Source organism: Agelaius tricolor, unplaced genomic scaffold (genome assembly GCF_023055355.1).
Source record: "Agelaius tricolor isolate 1412-34295 unplaced genomic scaffold, bAgeTri1.0.p SCAF_2, whole genome shotgun sequence".
Taxonomy (NCBI): domain Eukaryota; kingdom Metazoa; phylum Chordata; class Aves; order Passeriformes; family Icteridae; genus Agelaius; species Agelaius tricolor.
The window spans coordinates 44,223,577-44,242,489 of NW_027269262.1; the positions used below are offsets into that span (position 1 = coordinate 44,223,577).

At 45.1% G+C, this 18,913-nt stretch overlaps 1 protein-coding gene across 1 annotated transcript in view; it reads right to left on the minus strand.

Moving 5' to 3' along the window:
• The window catches only part of RAB31 (RAB31, member RAS oncogene family), a 62,077-nt gene extending 43,164 nt beyond the window's left edge, over positions 1-18,913 (minus strand). The window contains exon 1 of the mRNA XM_071417049.1: positions 18,774-18,913. Within this exon, the coding sequence (XP_071273150.1) occupies positions 18,774-18,812 (39 nt within the window). The 5' untranslated portion in view covers positions 18,813-18,913. The remainder of the gene's footprint in view (positions 1-18,773) is intronic.

The following is an 18,913-nucleotide window of genomic DNA, read 5'->3' on the forward strand; positions in this document are numbered from 1 at the left end:
AATTCTTGGCTCTACTGTTCTCAGCTCACTAGCTGCTAGGTGAAAATACTTATTTGATTTTACCTTGCAACAGCATTATGGGGATGTAAAACAGTGATAGTTCTAAAGCATTCAGACAGTATCAAAGAGCTATTTAAGTTCTTTAAGAGATAGTCAAGCACTGAGTTTATTTGTTTGGTATTTATATGCATCTTCAATACCACCTGTACATTTCTACTGGCTGTTTTAAAACAGAAAAACATTTTCCAGCCAGGGCTTAATGTATCTGGCCTCCTGTGGTGGGCTGATGCTCCCTGCAAACCAGGTGCCCACCAAAGTCATCCTATCACTCCCTCAGCTGGGCAAGGGAGAAAAAATCTAACAAAAAACCTTTGGGTTGAAATAAGGACAGGGAGAGATCACTCACCAACTACTGCCATGAGCCAAATAGACTTGAAATGGGGAAATTAATTTAATTTATTGCCAATCAAATCAAAGGAGGATGATGAAAAATAAAAATTAAATCTTAAAAACCTCCCCCACATCCTTCCCTTTTTCCCGAGTTTAACTTTACTCCAGTTTCTCTACCTGCTCCTCACCAGAGCATTGTCTCTGCCTCTCACTCCTCCTGAGGGGGAAGATCCCCCACATTCTTCTTCTGCTCACATGTGAGTCCTTCCATGGGGTGCAGCTCTTCCCAAACTGCTCCAGCACAGTCTCTCCATGGGGTGCAATCCTTCAGGCACAGACAGCTCCAGTGTGGGTCCTCCATGGAGTGACATGTTAGGCCAGCAAAGTTATTCCAGTGTGGGCTCCTCTTCTCATGGGTCCACAGGTCCTGGCAGGAGCCTCCTCCTGCATGAATTTTCCATGTGGTCACAGTTTCCCTGAGGCATCCATCTTTTCCAAAATGGTCCCCTCCATGGGCTGCAGGAGGATCTCTGCTCCACCATGGACCTCCATGGGTTGAAGGGGCCCAGCTGCCTCACCATGGTCTCCATGCAGGCTCCAGGGGAATCTCTGCTCCAGAGCCTGGAGTACCTTGTCCTTCTCCTTCTCCACTGACCCTGCTGTCTGCAGGGTTGTTGCTGTCACATATTCCTCTGCAATCTGCTCTTGTGCAGTAGTTTTTTCCATTTCTTAGCCATGTTACCCCAGAGTCAGTACCACCATCACTGATGGGCTCAGCCTTGGCCAGTGGTGGGTCCACCCTGGAGCCAGCTGGCATTGGCTCTGTAGGACACCAGGGAAGCTTCTGGCAGCTTCTCACAGAAGCCACCCCTGCAACCCCACCCCCCCTGCCACTACCAAAGCCTTGCCACGGAAACCCAATGCATCTCTGAATGGAAAACATCATCTGGTCCCTTTTCTAGGTTTGTTTTCCTTCACTCCACATCCATTTGCAAAACATGTACAGCGATTGACTATCTGCTTCACCTCAGAGCTGAAGGGAGGCTACAGCCCTGTCCACCTCCGTTCCCAACCAGTCCCCAAAGCCAAATGCCTGCTGCATTACCAGTTTTGGCACCCTTACCAGTGTGATTATTCAGCATGTGGTTTCCTTCCACACACATCCTGCACACATCTTCCTGTGGAATTGAACTCAGGCCTGCATAGCTGCTCCAGTATCTGCAATACCTGGAGCCAGAGAATGCAGTCCTACTGGTCCTGATATCTGTAGACTTCTTTGGAGTTAGCAAGTCTCTTTGTAGTCACAGGCCCCTTGCTCTCCATCAGATCCCAGCCCAGTCATCTTCCAGAGACAACAAAAACCTCTAACGCCCAAGTTTCAACTACACTTTCTTTAATATTTTGCTACATCCTTTTCTCTCTTATAGATAAAAAAGAGTATTTCCATCCCTCCCTCACTCACAGACTGCAATATTAATTACAATCTCTTCCAACTATCTACTTTTGTCAAAGACATAGCCAAAGATCACAAGCAACAGTGAAGTTGCTTGTGATCTTTGGGTATGTCTTTCACAAATGTACAAAATCAAGCAAGCATTGATGGCCAAAACCACTTTGTGATCCTACCAAAGTGATGTGCCTGGCCAGAGATAAGAGAGACTAAAGAGCAGCTAATTCTATATTGTAGCTAATGCTAGCAAAGATTCACTTTGCCAGAGACATTGATATATCCATGCATGTAATATTACATAAAACCAAAGTCTTTCCTAGAGTGTTTCCAAGACAATTGGCATTATTCTGCTATCATCACTAGGGCTCCAATCCCAAGCTCTTCCTCTGGATTGGTGGCATGGAGAATCACAGCTGCAGCCTTAAGAATAACAGAATCATTGAAAGGGGCCTTAAAGATCATCTACCTCCAACCCACCTACCCTGCAGGGATATCTTTCAATATACCAGGTTGCTCAGTGCTCCATCCAGTGCTCCATCCAGCCTGGCCTTGAACACTTTCAGGGATGGGGCATCCACAGCTCTGGGCAACCTGTTCCAGAGCCTCACCACCTGCACAGCAGAAAACTTCCTCCTAATATCTAATCCAAACCTACTATCTTTTTGTTTGACTCCATTCATCCTTGTCCTGCCACTTACACATGATAAAATGTCCCTCTCCATCTTTCTTGTAGGCTCCATTCAGGTACTGGAAGGCCATAATTAGGTCATCCTGAAGCCTTCTCCTCCTTCTCTTCCTCTTCCTCTTCCTCTTCCTCTTCCTCTTCCTCTTCCTCTTCTCTTCTCTTCTCTCTTCTCTCCTCTCCTCTCCTCTCCTCTCCTCTCCTCTCCTCTCCTCTCCGAACAATTCCAGTTCTCTCAGCCCTTTGTTGTACTAGAGATGCTCCCTCCCTCTCATCATCTTGGTGGCCTCCTCTGGACTCTCTCCAACATACCCATGTCCTTCCTGTGCTGAGGACCCCAGGGCTGGATGCAGCCCTGCAGGTGGGGTCTCACAAGAGCAGACGGGCAGAATCCCTTCCATTGCCCTGCTGGCCACACTGTTTTTGATGCAGCCCAGGAGGTGCTTGACTTTCTGGGCTGCAAGCTGACACTGACAGCTCATGCCCAGCTTCTCATCCAGCAGAATCCTCAGGTCCCTCTCAGCAGGGCTGCTCTCAATCTGTTCATGCCCCAGCCTGGAGTGATACTCATTGCCCCAACAAAGTATTCCACGTGTCTGCTGCACATTTTCTCTTCCAGCACTTACAAATCGTGCTGCTCTTCCACAACCTGCCAACTCTTTTGTCTATGAAGCTGACACAGGAATATAAAGCAATCTTGACTTATGAGAAAGGGGGCTGTGGAGGGAAAGCTATTCTTCAAAGCTCACCTAGTCTGGTAAAAAAAACCAACCAAACAAACAAAAACCAACCCAAAACCCAAATCCATAATCCAATTCCACTGTTTATGCTTAATCACTGCACGTTACTATACAAAGAGCAAGCTAACCACAGTGCTATGCCACCATGAGCATGGACAGCAAAGATAACAGCCTTTGATTGTTACTAATATTATTTAGAAACTGCTTCCCCTCATCAAATTTCCAGTTAATTCTCTGTGTCCTTTCTTACATCTTTCCTTCCCCTTTGCACACAAGTTATCAAATTCAGAACAGCAGCTGAACTGCCAAGAGAAATGGGGGATTTTAACTTGAAATCAAAGAGCAGAATCTCAATCAATTTCTTATGCCCTTCTCAGCATGTGGTATGGGCGGCTGTGGAGAGAGAATTGCTTAGCCTGGTGAAAAGGAAGAAGGAACTTGCTGTTTATTTGCATTCCTTCAGCTCAAATTGTGGCTTTTGGGGGCACTGGCTATTCATTTAAGATGCTCAACTCCAAGTTTTGAACTGCCTCTACAGTTTCAAGTAGGAGCATGATCTCTATAAAAACCAGCTGCAAATAAGGTGGTATCAATCTGGCTGGCTAATGAGATGAGAGGATGAAAGGAGAAAGAAGAGGAGCACCTTTGAAGGGTCACACACACATAGATCTCCTTTGGACAAGCAGCACATGCCAATGAATGAGCAAAAATCCCTCCCACTGGATTGCACGGGGACCCAACAGTACAAAGCCTGAGGATATCCTTAATGAGACCTGCTTATGCTCCACACTACAGTGAAGCAGCTTTTCAGTTTTTGAGTTTTTTGAGTTCTGCACAAACTATCCAGAAGCAGCACAGCCTTTGGGGGACCTCACTGTCAAACAAGGCCCTGGCTGATTAAGTCACAGGAAACAACTTTGCATCAATAAAACTGACTCAAGACTGAACCCGTGGCAAGAAAGAGAACCCCTGGCAGTACCTGAGCCAGCTGCCCACCAAAGCGAGCTCCATCCCAAAACCAAGCCCACCGAGCCCCTCAGCAGGGGCTGCTGGGCTGTGGCAGTGCACGGAGGGCATTTCCCTGGGCAATAGCACCACCTGGTGACTCCGGGGACTGCGGGAGCAGCGAACCGGCTCCGCTCGGCCACGCTGAGACTGGAGCGCAGGAGGAAGGGACACTGACTCTGCTCGAGTGAGCTGGGAGCCAAAAGCCTGGGGAGGGAGGGAGGGAGGGAAAGGGGACAGCGGGAGGAACTTGCAAGAACTAGAAAGGTGATGCAGACTGAGAGGGAAAGAAGAGTGCCTGAGCACCTTCCCTTGGAATCATAGGCATCTCCCACTGCTGGGACCATCTTGAGGAGCCCTGTGTGGCAATGGGTAGTGTGAATGTGGCAAAGGCAGCTTCAAAGGAATGCCCCTATCCCACAATAAATTTATTGTACTAATGAACAAAGAAAGGAAAAACCCCACAAAACCCATAAAAGCCTCACCCAAACCTGCACAGTATCAACAATGTTGTATGCCGCAGAAAGGAAATTTTTGGGTTAATTTTTAGGAGACCATAGTTGTGGGACTTCATAGAGTCACTATCTTCTCACACCTCTAATTGCCTTTTACTGAGCACTGGATCAGAGGATCCTCCTGACCATGGAATAACACGGGCCAGAAGACAAACCCACTCAACCCACCCTGAGAGGTGCCTCGTAAGTGGTGAGAAAGTGTGTTACAGAATCATAGAATTACAGAATGTTTGGGGACAAAAGGGACCTTAAAGATCATCTATTTCCATCCCCCTTGCCATGGACAGGGACACCAACTAGATCGAGTTGCTCAAAGCCCCATCCAGCCTGGTCCTGCACAGTTGCAGGGATGGGGCAGCCACAGCTGCCCTCAGGGACCTCAAACCATGTTTGAGGCGCTCTCCTACCACCCTAGCTCACCCTAATGACATCTCCCTGCTGCCAGCTTGCTGATTTCCCATCTGAGCTCCACCACAGACACTTCAGTACGACCTCTCCCATGTTCACCATTTCATTTTTCAGGTGAGGATGAGAAATGGGCTCTGGTTTACCATGGGTCACACTCCCAACACCAACAAAACAGGAACTAAAAGCAAACTTCCCAGATCACTCCAGCAAGTCAAACCTCAAACAGGGAGGAGCTAAATAAAGCTAAAATAAATTAAACTGCAGGTACTGCTTCAATGCCTACGCAATTTTATTGATAGTAATACCTGGGTTTTGGCAATTCCAATGGTCAGAGTTAATTTTCTAGACAAATCTGGGACACTTTTTAGCATCTGCATGCTGCCATTCCTTTCCTACCTGCTCTATCTCAAAACACACATGGAGTCACAAAAATCCACTTGATGTACTACTCCTCCTGCAGAGAAATTCTTATTTAAAGATACAGTAAAAAGATGTGTGAATAGTATCTACTTAGAAATCCTCATAATTGTCCCTGAAGTTGAAAAATTAGGTAAGGGAAGTAACATACAAGTCACTGTACCTCACATTGTCAGTGATAATGAGTATTGATTGCAGGGGTTTTATCTCCATTGGCCATATGCACACACACCAGCATAACAATTTGGTTAAACATCTTTCATCGCCATTGTGCAATGCAGTGATCACGGAAACCAAATTTAGTTTTCAGACAACATGCATAAATAACCTGATGTTTTCACAGTTAAGTAAACACATTAAGCAACAGCATCCTGACAAATGTTGTTTTCAAGTACAATTTGCCAGCAAAAAATGGGATAAAAAATTCTGTGTAGTTCTTTCCAAACCAAATTCTTTTCCTAAGTGAACCTTCCCCACATATATTGTAACAGCTGCAACTTTCAAAATACTGGTATGATGAGGAGATAATCTTTGACTCAAATTGCTGTTTGACACAAGTTGCTGTTCATACTCCAACACTCTACCTCTTTTCATTGTCAAATTCTATCATTAGGGGTCATGATTTAGAAATACGGGCTTGTTAGTGTCACCTAGTAAATACAAAAACAAAATAATTTATATTCCTGTCCCAACATAGAAGATATCAAAAATCTTCCAACCATTATCTGAAATTGATAATCCAAATCCAAACACTGTAATTTCATATTGTAGATTGCCAACTAGTATCAAGTCATTTTCTTTTATTAAATGAAGGCAGTGGCTCTTACACAAGCAACAATATGCCCATCAACCATAGCATTTGACAAAATGGCTCTTGTGTTCAGCTTGCTATTTCACTAGTATAAAAATTGTCCAGCAATTGCCTGGAAAAACTGTAAAAGGGCTCAATTACCTTCAGATTTGTCCAACCAAGCTCAGTAAGTGCTATTCAATTCAATGTTCAGACTTACTCATCCCACTTTGTAACTGTCCCACCTGCAACTTGTTACTGCATTTCATAGCAGAGAGGAAGAAAAAAGCCACTTAAATTATGAGTTCCAACTGAAACACTGGTTGAAAACTTCAATCCTAGAGACAAGAAAGCCCAATCCCTTCTCCCTTACAGCAACAGGCAAGAGAGAGGAAGAAGGCAGTTTCAGGGCCAGCTATAAAAACGCACATCTCCTCTAACAAACAGGAACCAGCCTCATGGCCAAGGATCTTTGCTCCAAATTAGCAGAGCCCTGGTACTGGGTACGTCACCTACCAACAACCAGAAGCAAATAACTCCTCCACTGGTCTCCAGTGGCCAAAGGCAGCTGGACACCATCAGCCTGGAGTGGGTCAGGAAACACCACAAGGGTGGAACGGGAACTAAGGATTTCGTATCTGGATTTATTGCCAGAAACTCTGCTTATCAGTTCCTTTTAGCTGATACAATAAACTGCAAAATCAGCAGCCTCTGGTGATCATCTAAGGTATGAGTTGGTCTCCTTTATCAGCAGTCTAAAGGCTGCCCAGCTGCTATGGGCACCCTCTTTATGCAAGCTGCTTTTACAATTTGCCAATCTTTGGAATGCCACCTCCATCAACCTTCCAGACACAATAAAACAAGTTTCTTCTGCAGGGGGTGTCAGGGGAAGGGGACAAGTTGAGAGTTGCTGAAATTTGCCATTATTTGTTATTTCCAATTAACTGCAAATGACATGTAGATACTATGCATCCATGTGGACATTCAGCGGCAACATGAAGGAGGTTGAAATCCTTGAAACTGCAGGTTTTCATTTCCTGAATTTATGTGCAGGATGGGAAATGGACAATCAAAAGTTTGCCTAAACCTAAATCTGTGCTAAGAAATGTTTCACCCAGCTCTTAGGTTTAACCAACCTCAATTAGTAGTGATTTCATATTCATTCCACCTGTTGTCTGGATGTAAAGTTTTCCCTAAGACAGCAAACATCACCACTTATTTTAAACAGCATCATATAAAGACCCACCTTGTGCTTTCCCCTCTATCACTCATGCAAGCAAACCGAAGAGATAACAGCAAGCACGGTATAATAAATCCCAGGGCTGAGTTTTTTATCTGTGGATTTACTGTGTGCTGCTGTGAAGTTACTAAACCTAAAGCTATCTGCACCAAACAGGCTCACAAATGGGAGAAATTATCAGTGCAAGGCTGTAGCCCTTAAGCAGTTGATTTCTTGGATGTGTTCACCTCCTGTTGATTTCATCAGGAATGAAACACAGCAACTTCTAAAAGCTGGTAACACTAGTGCCATGAAATTCAACTTTTTAGGGAAAGGCCCCTAAGGAAAATCAGGTTTTGTTGCTCTTACTGTTGAGGCACCCTCTTCTCTCCATCACAAAAATAACTAGGAAACCAGTACTAACTTACAACTGACTTGCAGAAGGAATGTTTTATTCATCTGGCCATTTTTTCTCATTTTCACTCAAAATCTGGGAACCAGAAATGGTCAAAAGTGTATAGACTTTGCAAATCTCAACTGAAAACACGCTGGGAACATGTCAAGAGGAATGCTAAACCATGGAGTTTAGTACATTTAAGGACACCTCCTCAAAGGACAAAGGAGTACAAGAGTGCATTTCATCTTTCCCTCCAAAATAGCAAAAGCCACACAGAAGGTGCTGAGGAGTCACCCTCAAGACAGACTGTCTGGATACTACACACTTCCAGTGTCACAGCCTGAGGGTTTGGGACTACATGGAACTAACTCCGAAGTTCCCACAGATCCCAGACAAGGCAGAACAACAGGCACAGGGATGGAGGAAGACATATCAACTGGCCAATGAGATCCCACCAAAGCTTCCCTGTGTCACATCTCTGACAGACTTTTTGACTGGTTGAGAGATACAGCTAAATTTAAAGCAATGCAAGCAACAATTCTGCAGGTTCCACTGGCCAAAAGTGTTTTGAAACACAAATGAAACAGCACTAAGACAAAGTCAGGGTTTTAAAATAATTTAAGAGGAAACTGAAGGCTAAAATCAAGGGAGAGGTTGGCAGGGTTTTTTCACCCCATGTTATTATTTCTACTACCTTTTTGCTACTTTGCTCTGTCTAGCTTTCTGTTTTATTATCCTCAGATTCTCTTTCCCTTGCTCCTGACTTTACTGCTCTGTGTTCCTCAATCCCTCTCACCAGTCCCCTTACAACGCTCCCACATGTTCTTCCTTGGTCTCAGTTTCAGTACTCCTCCTACTCCTCCTCCATTATTCTCTGTTTCTCCAAATCTCCTCCATGCCAACTTCTACACCCCTTTTCCTACTGATCTGCAGATCCTTGCAAGTGTTCAAGGCCCTGAGCAATGCTGTCTACAGGAATGTGTCCCTGCCCACAGCAGGGGGGCTGGAATGAGATGATCTTTAAGGTCCCTTCCAACCCAAACCATTCTTTGGTCATAAACTGTTCCTGAAGAATTTTTTTAGGCTGCAGGGCTACCACTCTCCTTCAGACAATCTCTTTAAATTTGGATTTACAGCATCGGAGGTTGGCTTTCTCTCTGCCATTTTCCACACCAGCCTAAGGGAGAAGACAAACCTGGCCACAAGATAGGTAGACTTCAGCTATTCTGTCTGGCTTTAATGTCAAATGACAGGAATCACTCATGAGCTGTATAATCTCAAATACTTAATTTACCTAAACATTTTATCCTAATCTCCACACAGCAGCACATTCAGCTGTGCATTAAAGCATATGCTGAGCTTTAAGCATGGGATGCAATTTAGCCCATGCAGCAAAGGCTGAAGGATGAACCCTGACACTCTGCAGAAGGGGGATTACCCTAATGCTCAGAATCAAACACAGTTTAAGGATGCTACTCAGATTAGGGTTTCAGTAACATAATCTCAAATCAAATTTATGTTATTTGGTTTTATCCAACTGCCATTTTTGTCACATAAAACATGCCCCAACTGTCTGTCTAATGCCCAGGCATGCATTTATTCTTTTCAAGTGCCCTCTGCAGGAAAAAAATAAACAAAAATATCCAAAGCAGAAAAAAAACCACATCAATTTAAGACAGAACAATTGATTCTGAAGATTATTCCCATAAACTACACTCTGCTGTTGGAGTCATAACACTTGAAGACAAAGTTTAATTCCCTCACTGACATTTAACAAAACCAAGACAAAAACAAAGTTCAGGTTTCCTTGGATTTTCCACAAGAGCAATAACATTCAAAAAAGAAAACTGCTGGTGTAAGGGATAATGTAGCAAAAAACCTCCATGTTTGTAGCATATTCACAAAATTAATATCCTAAAAGGAAGCTTGTCTACACAGTATTGGAAAGGTTGAAGTCAGCATGGACTATGCACCATGAATAACTTCTGGCCTAAAAGTGGTTGGAGGCTTCCTGTTCATATCAGCTTTAAGAAGGTGTATTTCAAGTGTTGCTATTATGATTCTTAAAATAGACACTTAAATACTTATATTTAGTATGCAAAGGAAAAGGAAAAAAAAGAGATAGATAATGGGCTTCCTATTCATGAAAGAACATACTCCCTTTCCCATTTCCTAAACCCCTCCAGGAATTAATCAGCTGCGAGATTCATCCACCAAAGTGGAAGTGCACCCTTACAGGCTTATAGTGGTGTGTATCAGTCAGTGAGAAGTTCACTTTTTTGTGGTTTGAGGGTTTTTCATTGACAGAGACTATCTAAAGCAAACAAAATTAGTATTTGCTTCCATGGATAGTAGAAGATGCTTAAAATTAAAACTGTGACTGTTTTAACACCTCCAATATCTCAGCTGTAATATCCTTCTAAATCCTAAACTATTGACCATAGTGATAACATATTTTTGCCCCCTTAAATCAAGTACCTAAAAATTGAAGTCTCAAGAGTCAAGCTGAATCTTGGTGTGACACCAGACCACATTCAAGAAAATGCTCTTTTCAATCAGTCTTTGGCAAGTCTGGTGATTCCCAGTACGGCTTCTCTCTGCCGGCACACACCAGATGTTGAGCTAAGGATTCTTTCTTGCCACTGAATTGCCTCACAGGGAGAAAGGGTAGATCTGGAGAATTGACACAACAGCAGTACTGGAGATGAATTATCAGTTACCAATTACAAGCATAAGATAGAGAAGGTTAAAGCTACTCCAGTTGTATCCCAGAGGTCATCAGTGAACACGGAAAGAGATGCAAGTGACTTCAGACACATTCTGTCACCCAGAAGCACAGCTTTGCTGATGAACCATGAGATCCTAACAACACTTAAGTTTTGTTTGCTGCAGAATTAAATGGGCCCCAAATTTTTATTTTATTTTTCAGAATTAAACCCACTTTAGGAGTCTCTTGTAACTTATTTTGGTTCTTTGGTATACAGGCTTTAAAGGGAAGGAGAATCTGCTTCAGAGAGCCCCTAACTGTAGGTGAATTCCTGTAAGAGCCTGGTATTTATAATGTACAGTTTTTTATAGTACCCTGCAGGGACTACATTCCCCTGAGGGGTCCAACCAGGACACCCAGTGACGTCTGCAGCATCCTGTCACTCTGCTGACAAAGGAGGAAACAATAACTCAGGGACACTAAGTATTTAGTGGCTGGATTTCATGCACATGCACTTCCACATGTTGCCCAAATAAGAACATACTCTGGCCAAAACAAAAAGTGAAAAACCGTAACTTCTCTACCCTTGCCTGCAAAAAATATAAAACCCATGAACTAACCAGCATTTCTGTTTAAAAATATCCTGGTGAAAATAAAAAGCGTTTGTTCCACTGCCTGTTGTTTGGCTTTCAGCACAGCCCTGCAAGGCCAGAGACTGTAAATCAACCACTGGCATGTGCTTACACAAGGCTCTGCTCCCAGCTGGCCTCCCATCCACCTCCGCTGGTGGCTTCCTAAAGCTTGGATTTGTCCTTTGGCAGTGGTGCTCAAAACGGCGAGCATTCACGGAAAAGGTGTACAAGATGTTTCAGAAGGAAACTGAAATGTGTCCCTTTCCTGGCATCCTACAAACGGAGATGGAATTTTAAAAATTTCCTTTCACTTGACCTTGACACCACTACCCAGCCTCTACAAGGTATGTAGTGAGAAGAAAAACAACTCTGTAAGAATAAAAACATCTTTTATTTTGGTTTACTTTGGAAGCACGTGTCCCATGGCAGCTCCAGACACCTTCTGCAGAGTTAAATTCACATCAGCTGCCCTTGGCCCTACAGTCAGGAGGTAGTGGGGGACATGACAAGGAGCAAAGCACCGGAGGCTTGCTCTGCCCTCTCTAAAAAGCACGGGATGATCCAACTCATTGGCACCATGACCTAACCCATAGGTGTGATGAGCACTGGAAGGAGGTAAGACTTGTAGGTAGCTTGTGAGTAGAACGACTCTCCCCAGCTTCCAACCTCCATTCCCAACCCTCTTGGAAGGCACCTCCAACCATGTGCTGGGCACTTGGCTGGCCCCAGAAACACCTTGAGAAAAATATGAGCAGAGGAAGCTCCAGACCTCTTGATGGAGACCACAGCTCCAAAACCAGCCCCCACATCAGTGGAGGCCGGTGAGCCACCAAAGCTGAGAAGAAACTCCTTGCCCTGCACTCAGTTTTCTGGGGCAGCACCTGAACTGTGGGGAAGGTGGGGCCAACAGCAGCCTGCTCTAGTGGAAGGCGACCCTGCCCATGGCAGCAGGGTTGGAACCAGACGATCTTAAAGGTCCCTTCCAACTCAAACCATTCCACCATTCTTTAACAGTGTAAACCTGCTAAAGCAGTTCAGTTCAAAGTGTTCACTTCAATGTGCCCCTCTCCCTTCCCCTCAAAACCACGGCGCAGGAAATGGAAAAAAAAAAAAAAAAGTGCCTGTCCTGATCTTATCTGAAGAGAGATGTGGCCAGGAAATCCATGACTAATAGCAGTCCTGGGAGGGTCTAGCAACCCCGATGACTGGACAAGTGGCATTTGCAAGAAGGAGCAGCAGGGAGGCAAAAGAGCAAGAGCAGCAGAGTTATGGCTCCAACCTCCCTGTAAATGCTTCTCTCAACAAGCAATTAGCTTGAGAAATTTTAGACAGAATAGGTCAAGAATAGGTCTCTCCAGCCTGTACGTGCACTTGCAGTCTGCAGCACCCACACTGACCCAGCTCAGACACAACTCAACACAAGCAAAATGCACCAGCACTCTATAATTTGTGTAATTTATAAACACCACCACAGGCAAAAGCCCTGCAGACTCAAAGGCCTTTGCCCATGGGGAGCTGAACTGCACTGTAACTGCAGCACATCCTACCGATAAATCAAATTATCACCTTAGAAACAAGTCCTACCATCAACCAGAGTTTCAGAAAACACACTTTAAATGCAAATTAAAAATGGCCTTTTAATATGGCTTGACTTGAGCTAGTTCAAAGGAACCACCTGATGGAAATGAGAGGGTTTTTCTTTTCCCTATGTATTGTTTGCATTAAAAGTTTCTGCCTCCTTCACATAGTCTGTCAGCATTACTTTACTGAATAGGGCTAAAACTGCACTCAACTATACAAAAAAAAATTGAGTTTATCACCATTCAACTTCCTTATTTTGGCAGAAAGAAAGAATGTGGGGTTTTTTTCTCCAGAACTACTGTAAACCAAGAAGTTTCCCAATTTTTGGCCAGAAATCAAAAAGAGCATGGGGTTGGGGAAATCTAAATATAAAGAGAATTTGAAAAACAGTAGAACTACAGCCTGCATATGATATCTGGGTGATAGTCACTGCATGGACTCATTCAACAGGCAAGTTGCAAGCATGGGATGGGAGCTCAGAGATGGTTATCAGCAAATGGGAGCCCATGAAGTGCAGCAACAAGCACCAGCCACAGGGTGCTCTTTTGCTACCCAGGAAATGATTAGTGACAAGCTTCCCCTTTGAGGCTTTGCTGCTACTGAAACTAAAATCTGCTTCAAATTCCTCCTTCTGCTTCTTCAGAAATCCAGTTTGGTTGGGCCACTGGAAACGAAAGCAGAGTGTGGCCTCCATAATCACCTTTTCCTAGAAGGATGTTCCAGTCTGCTCTTCTAAGCAATCCCACCCAATACCCTTGGAAGAAATCACAAAAGAAAAAAATTTGTAGATACATTAGGAAAGCAATAGGGCCAAGATCAGCATGAAATCCTAAATTCCAAATTATGAGAAATTGTTTACCTACATATTTAATGTCTATATTGCAAAAAAAAATCTGATTGTAGCCATTTAAATGTCTTATAAAATAATATGAAAAGGCTGATTTAGGCTTCTGAAGACACTTTTTTATTGCTACAAGAGACTAGGCCTTTCTTGCTTGCTTGATGCATAACTGGATTTTTATGCAATATTGACAAACACAATAAAAATAAAATCACCAGCCTCAGTCTCCTTTAGTATCTTGTATGCTTCTTTTGACTGGCAAAGCAGGGCAACAGAATATGGAAGTGCTGTGTGCTCACACAAAGTGCATATTTCAGAGTATTCTTCACCAAAGAAGAACACAAAGAAAAAACATTTCCCAAGAAAATCAGGTATATGCAGTTCAGCTAGTCATGTGTCTGTCTTTCAGTTCTCCATGGACTTAAAATCACTGTTCAGTTTCACCTGTAATTTGATGTTTCAGTACAATGCAAAAACATAACTGGCTAGGAAAGAGATACAGATCAAAGGGCTCCTTTGATGGAAAGGCTGAAATGATGGACACTTCAAACCAGTGACTTCACAAGACAGCCATGTGATCACAACTCAAAAATTTCTCTCATGATAGAGCTACTTGTTCACACAATAAAATAGAATGAATGAGTAGGTAATGATGAACCATTCATATGGGGGGAAAATTGCTTGGCAGTCTCTGTTCTTCTCTCAGACAAGACAGTTTTGTGGACAAAATTACAAAAGGCACACATTTACTTCATCAGTACATTCTTTCTCTTCTCATGACCCCCTTTGTTTGCTCTGCTCTCTGTTTTAGGCTACAACACTGCAGCTGTTGATGCACCCATGGCTTCTGCACAAAGCAGTGCTACTGTCTTCAGCAGGATGCTCACCTTACCATGGAGGCCACCTTGCACATACCTGGTGAGAAGAAAGCTCCTTAACTGGTTCAACCCAGCCAGGGGTGTGTTCTGTTTTTAACAGAACAGCAGCTTTCCTATTTGTGCTGGGACATGTAGGCCATAAAAGCATTGCCTATGACAAACATTTTAGACACAAACTAAAATACTCCCAGTGATCTGTGTATATATCTGTATCATAGTGTAATTTCCACAGAGGAAATGTCACTCCTTTTACAAATGCAGGCTCACCAGCTTCAGACAGCATTTTCATGCTAGCACAATGCAGGCCAGCAAGTGACTTCTTAGGAGCAAGAAAACAGAGGCACAAACAGAAGGGCAAAGAAACAAAGCATCAGCCAGGGAAGACGTGGGTACTATGTTCAGGAAAAACTTTCTACAGGAAAAGCAGTTAAGCCCTGGGACATAACCCCAGGGAGAACATTGTGAGTTTTAAAGACAGAGGAAACAAACATATGTAAGGAATAAGAAGGGCTTTAGGGACAAGGGATGACCTCTGAGCCTCTTCCAATCCTACCTCCTTTGGTCCTGTGATGCACAGTCACAACACAAAAATGTAATAAACAAAAACAGAAGGAAAGGAGTAATGGAGGTCATTTTAAATGGTAGTCAGCAAACCACCTCCCAAATTCTGAAGAGTTGTCAAAGTTTCCTCAGGAAGTGACAAAGACAAGAAACTTTGCCTTAGTCGTAAACCTGGCAATCTCTTCTGCGGTTGCCACACACAATTATGTCAGGATTTGGCAGGGAGCTGTAAATCGCTCCTCCAGCCCACATAAAGAAAATGTTGGGAGCTAGGCACAGGGCACTGAGCAGCCACAGACAGATTAGGAAAGCTGGCAGCTGCACAGCCAGCCACATTTCAGCACTGAAGCACGGCTCAGGAACACAGCAGCTCCCCTATACTCCTCTCTCCTCCAGCCCCTCAACAAGGTGCCCACATGGAAACACCATGCAAGTCAAAGGAGAGCTACACTTCATTTCACCACACACACTGAGCTGCAGCTAAAACCCACTCAGACCCAGAAGCATGTGGCATCTAACACAGGGACAACTGCTGGGAACAAATAAACTGGATTGAGAGAGCAGGAAGAGTCGGGGGTAACAAGACAGGACTTGGAACAGAGCTCCAAGCATTTGCACTCAGGAAGATGAACACCTTCCACATGCAGACACCTCACTACCCAGCAGCAATAATTTACTGGAGGAAGTAGTTTAGGAGCAGGCTTGAGGACACTTGCATGGCAACATACTAAAGAGAGCTGTTCAACTGCACCTCCGTAGCTCCTACACCCGAGGCTGCAAGGCACTGGACAATTAGGCAGGCATCCTGCTCCTCCTCGCCCACTGGCAAGCTGGAACCATCCCTTCTCAGAGAGCTCTGCAATCAACAAAGCCTTCCTTCCAAACTGACTCACTCCCACCCTCCTGCTGCCCCAGATTTCCCCTTTGCCCTTCTCTCGCTCGTGTCTCCTCCAACAGCTACAAATCCCACAACCATCGTCTTGTAGAGCACTTCTCCTGGCTGCTCCAAATCACTCCTGTGACACCCACAGAGAGTTTTAAAAACCTCAAGATACTATGGAGGAAGAAGAAATGAAATGCAGACACCCAAATCCTGTTTTTTTAGGTTAATACTAAAAACTAGAGGCCAGGCTCCCTCCTGGCAATGTAGGGTCACATCCCGGAGCCAATAACCTACTCCCCATCTTTAGTGCAATGGCTCCAGGCCACTCACTGGCCCTGGACTACTGCACTGGTCTGTAGGGCTGGCAGTGTGGCCCAGAGCTCTGGTTTCTCTATTCCTCTTCATCATCTTCCCATCTCGACCGACCCTCTATAGCCAAATGGGGCTCCAGAGCTTGAGGAGAAGCTGGCTTTGCAAATGTTGCACCAGCTGCAATTTTTTCCCATTGGGAAATTCTGAATAGGCAGAAATAGGCCAAGCCCAGGCCCTCTGCACAGCTTGAAGCCAAACTGTGATCCTCCTGTCTGATCCAGAGGTGCAGTCTAGGGCTGTGTTCAGAAGTGGAGAGGGATATGGGTTTACATACCAATTTAATCCATACTTCTAACAAGGATAAGAACTTGTCTTGGGACTAGGATATTCCAGACTTTACTGATTATCAAGGGATCTATGACATACAATACAGATTAACCAGGTTTTTTTCAGGACCTACTGAAAAAACAACTGTCAAGATTTCTTTTGGTAGATCTGAGAATGTATTTTTGAGTTGCCATCTAGCTTTCAAGCAGATCAGACAATTATTGCCTCCATTTGTTCACACAGACAGGTATGGAGTTTCCCTGCTCTAGAAACGTCAACTTCTTGAGGGGATTCATCATCTGAAGGATTCCTCTCTTTTGGGAAAATAGTGTCAATACCCATGGTAAATGAGATGTCTGTGATGAGAAGTAGAAGGTTTTCTACAACTATGCCCTCTTAAAACAGAAGGAACATATCACTAATGTGATATGTTGTGACTACAACTACAGACACATCTCCCTAAGTGCTACCACTGCCACCCCATCATTTTAATGAATCTACAGAGTAATTGCATACTCTTAGTAACACAGAACTGTACTATAGGTTTCTTTTCCTGTCTTAAAAAAAAAGCAAACAATTGCCTTACAAAATCTCCAGTAAGTTTTTATGTTACAAAACATCAATAAATTATGGACATGTGGAATCTCATACCACAAGACGTTTCATCTCTATAAAATTACAACATTTTCTGCTGGAGAAGAAAACAAGCAAAGACACATCCACATATTCTACCACAGACTCCTCATGTTTGTACAAACCACATTTATTTTTGTCACTATGCCATTTTAAAAGTTGAAGGCAGGAATTCTGACCAAGAAAGGAGGAATGGTGACTGCCAAATACTTGGGGTTGAACTCTCCAGTGCCCTGGCACCGCATCCTGGCAGGAACTACTCCAGGGCAAGGTACCCACTCCTGCTGGGCTAAGTGTCAACACAAATCAGAGAGAACTGGAGCGTCTATTTGTGTTTGGTTTTCAAATGTTCAACTCACTTGGATGGCATGAAAGCAAATTCACTCTAAAAAGCCTTCATTCATGCAGCTTCTCTGAGTGCTTATGGAGATGCGGGCCTAAAAGCAGCCGAACTTGCAGCGGGCGATTTGATGTTTGACTTTTAGAAAGAAACTTGTGTACTGGAGTAGTGATCCTCTGCTGGTTACTGTCAGCAGAGGTGGCTCTGCTCCGCGGCGGTGTTTGTGCCAACTTGGTGGGCACATTTTGCCGGGAAGCTCGCTCGGTGCCGGGCAGAGAGGGGCAGGCGCAGCCAAAGTGCAGAGCTAAGCACATTGCTGCTCCAGATGTGAAACGCACGCGCGAGTTCGCCAAAAAAGCGAAAGAAGAAGAAAAAAAAAAAAAAAAAAAAAAAAAAGGAATGGCAAAAAGGACGTTCCTGTAAGGAATCGAGTCAAAGAAGCGCTGCTGAATAAAGCCAGGCAAGGAACTAAACAAAGCACCGAGCAGCACATCGGTGAGCCGGGACCGACCCCCCCGACACAGCGTCCCGGGGCGGGCAGCGCTGCTGCTTCTCTCCGGGCGGCTCCCCACCGCTGGAACGGGGCTCGGCGGGGCCACCGCCGCCTGTGACGAGCCCCCAGGGTGGGCAGCAAACCCCCCTACCCCTTCCGGTACCTTCGGGGCTCTGGCCGTCGGGGGGATGGCTCTGCGCCGGCGGCCCCTCCGCCGGGGGAGCGCTGGGGGAGACCCCCGAAAGAGAGCCGCTCTCCGCCTCCCCCAGCCCGCTACGCCCTTCTCACTTCTAAAAAGTTGAGAAACAAGACAAAAACAACAAGCCCCAAAGCCTCCCCCCGCCCCGTGCGCGGCTGCCAAGTTTCGGCGTGCAGGAATTTTCTGCGGCCGAGCCCCCCCCGCCCCGCCCGGGCCGCCAGACGCGGCGCCCCCCGGGAAGCGGGACAGCCAGGCTGGGAGCGGGACAGCGTTCCCCGGCTTAGCGAGCAGCCCAGCTCCCGCCGCCCCCACCTGCGAGGCGAGAGAGGAGGCAAAAAAAGGGGGAAGCGACCCTCCGGTCGCCCTTACTCACTCCAAGCAGACAGACTTTCAGCTCGCGTATCGCCATCATCTGCCCGGGGCCCGGCCGCTCCGCATCCCCGGCGCTCCGCACTGCCCCGCCGAGGCGGCCCAGCCCCGCCGGGGCCGCCCCCGCCGCCGGTCACATGCGCC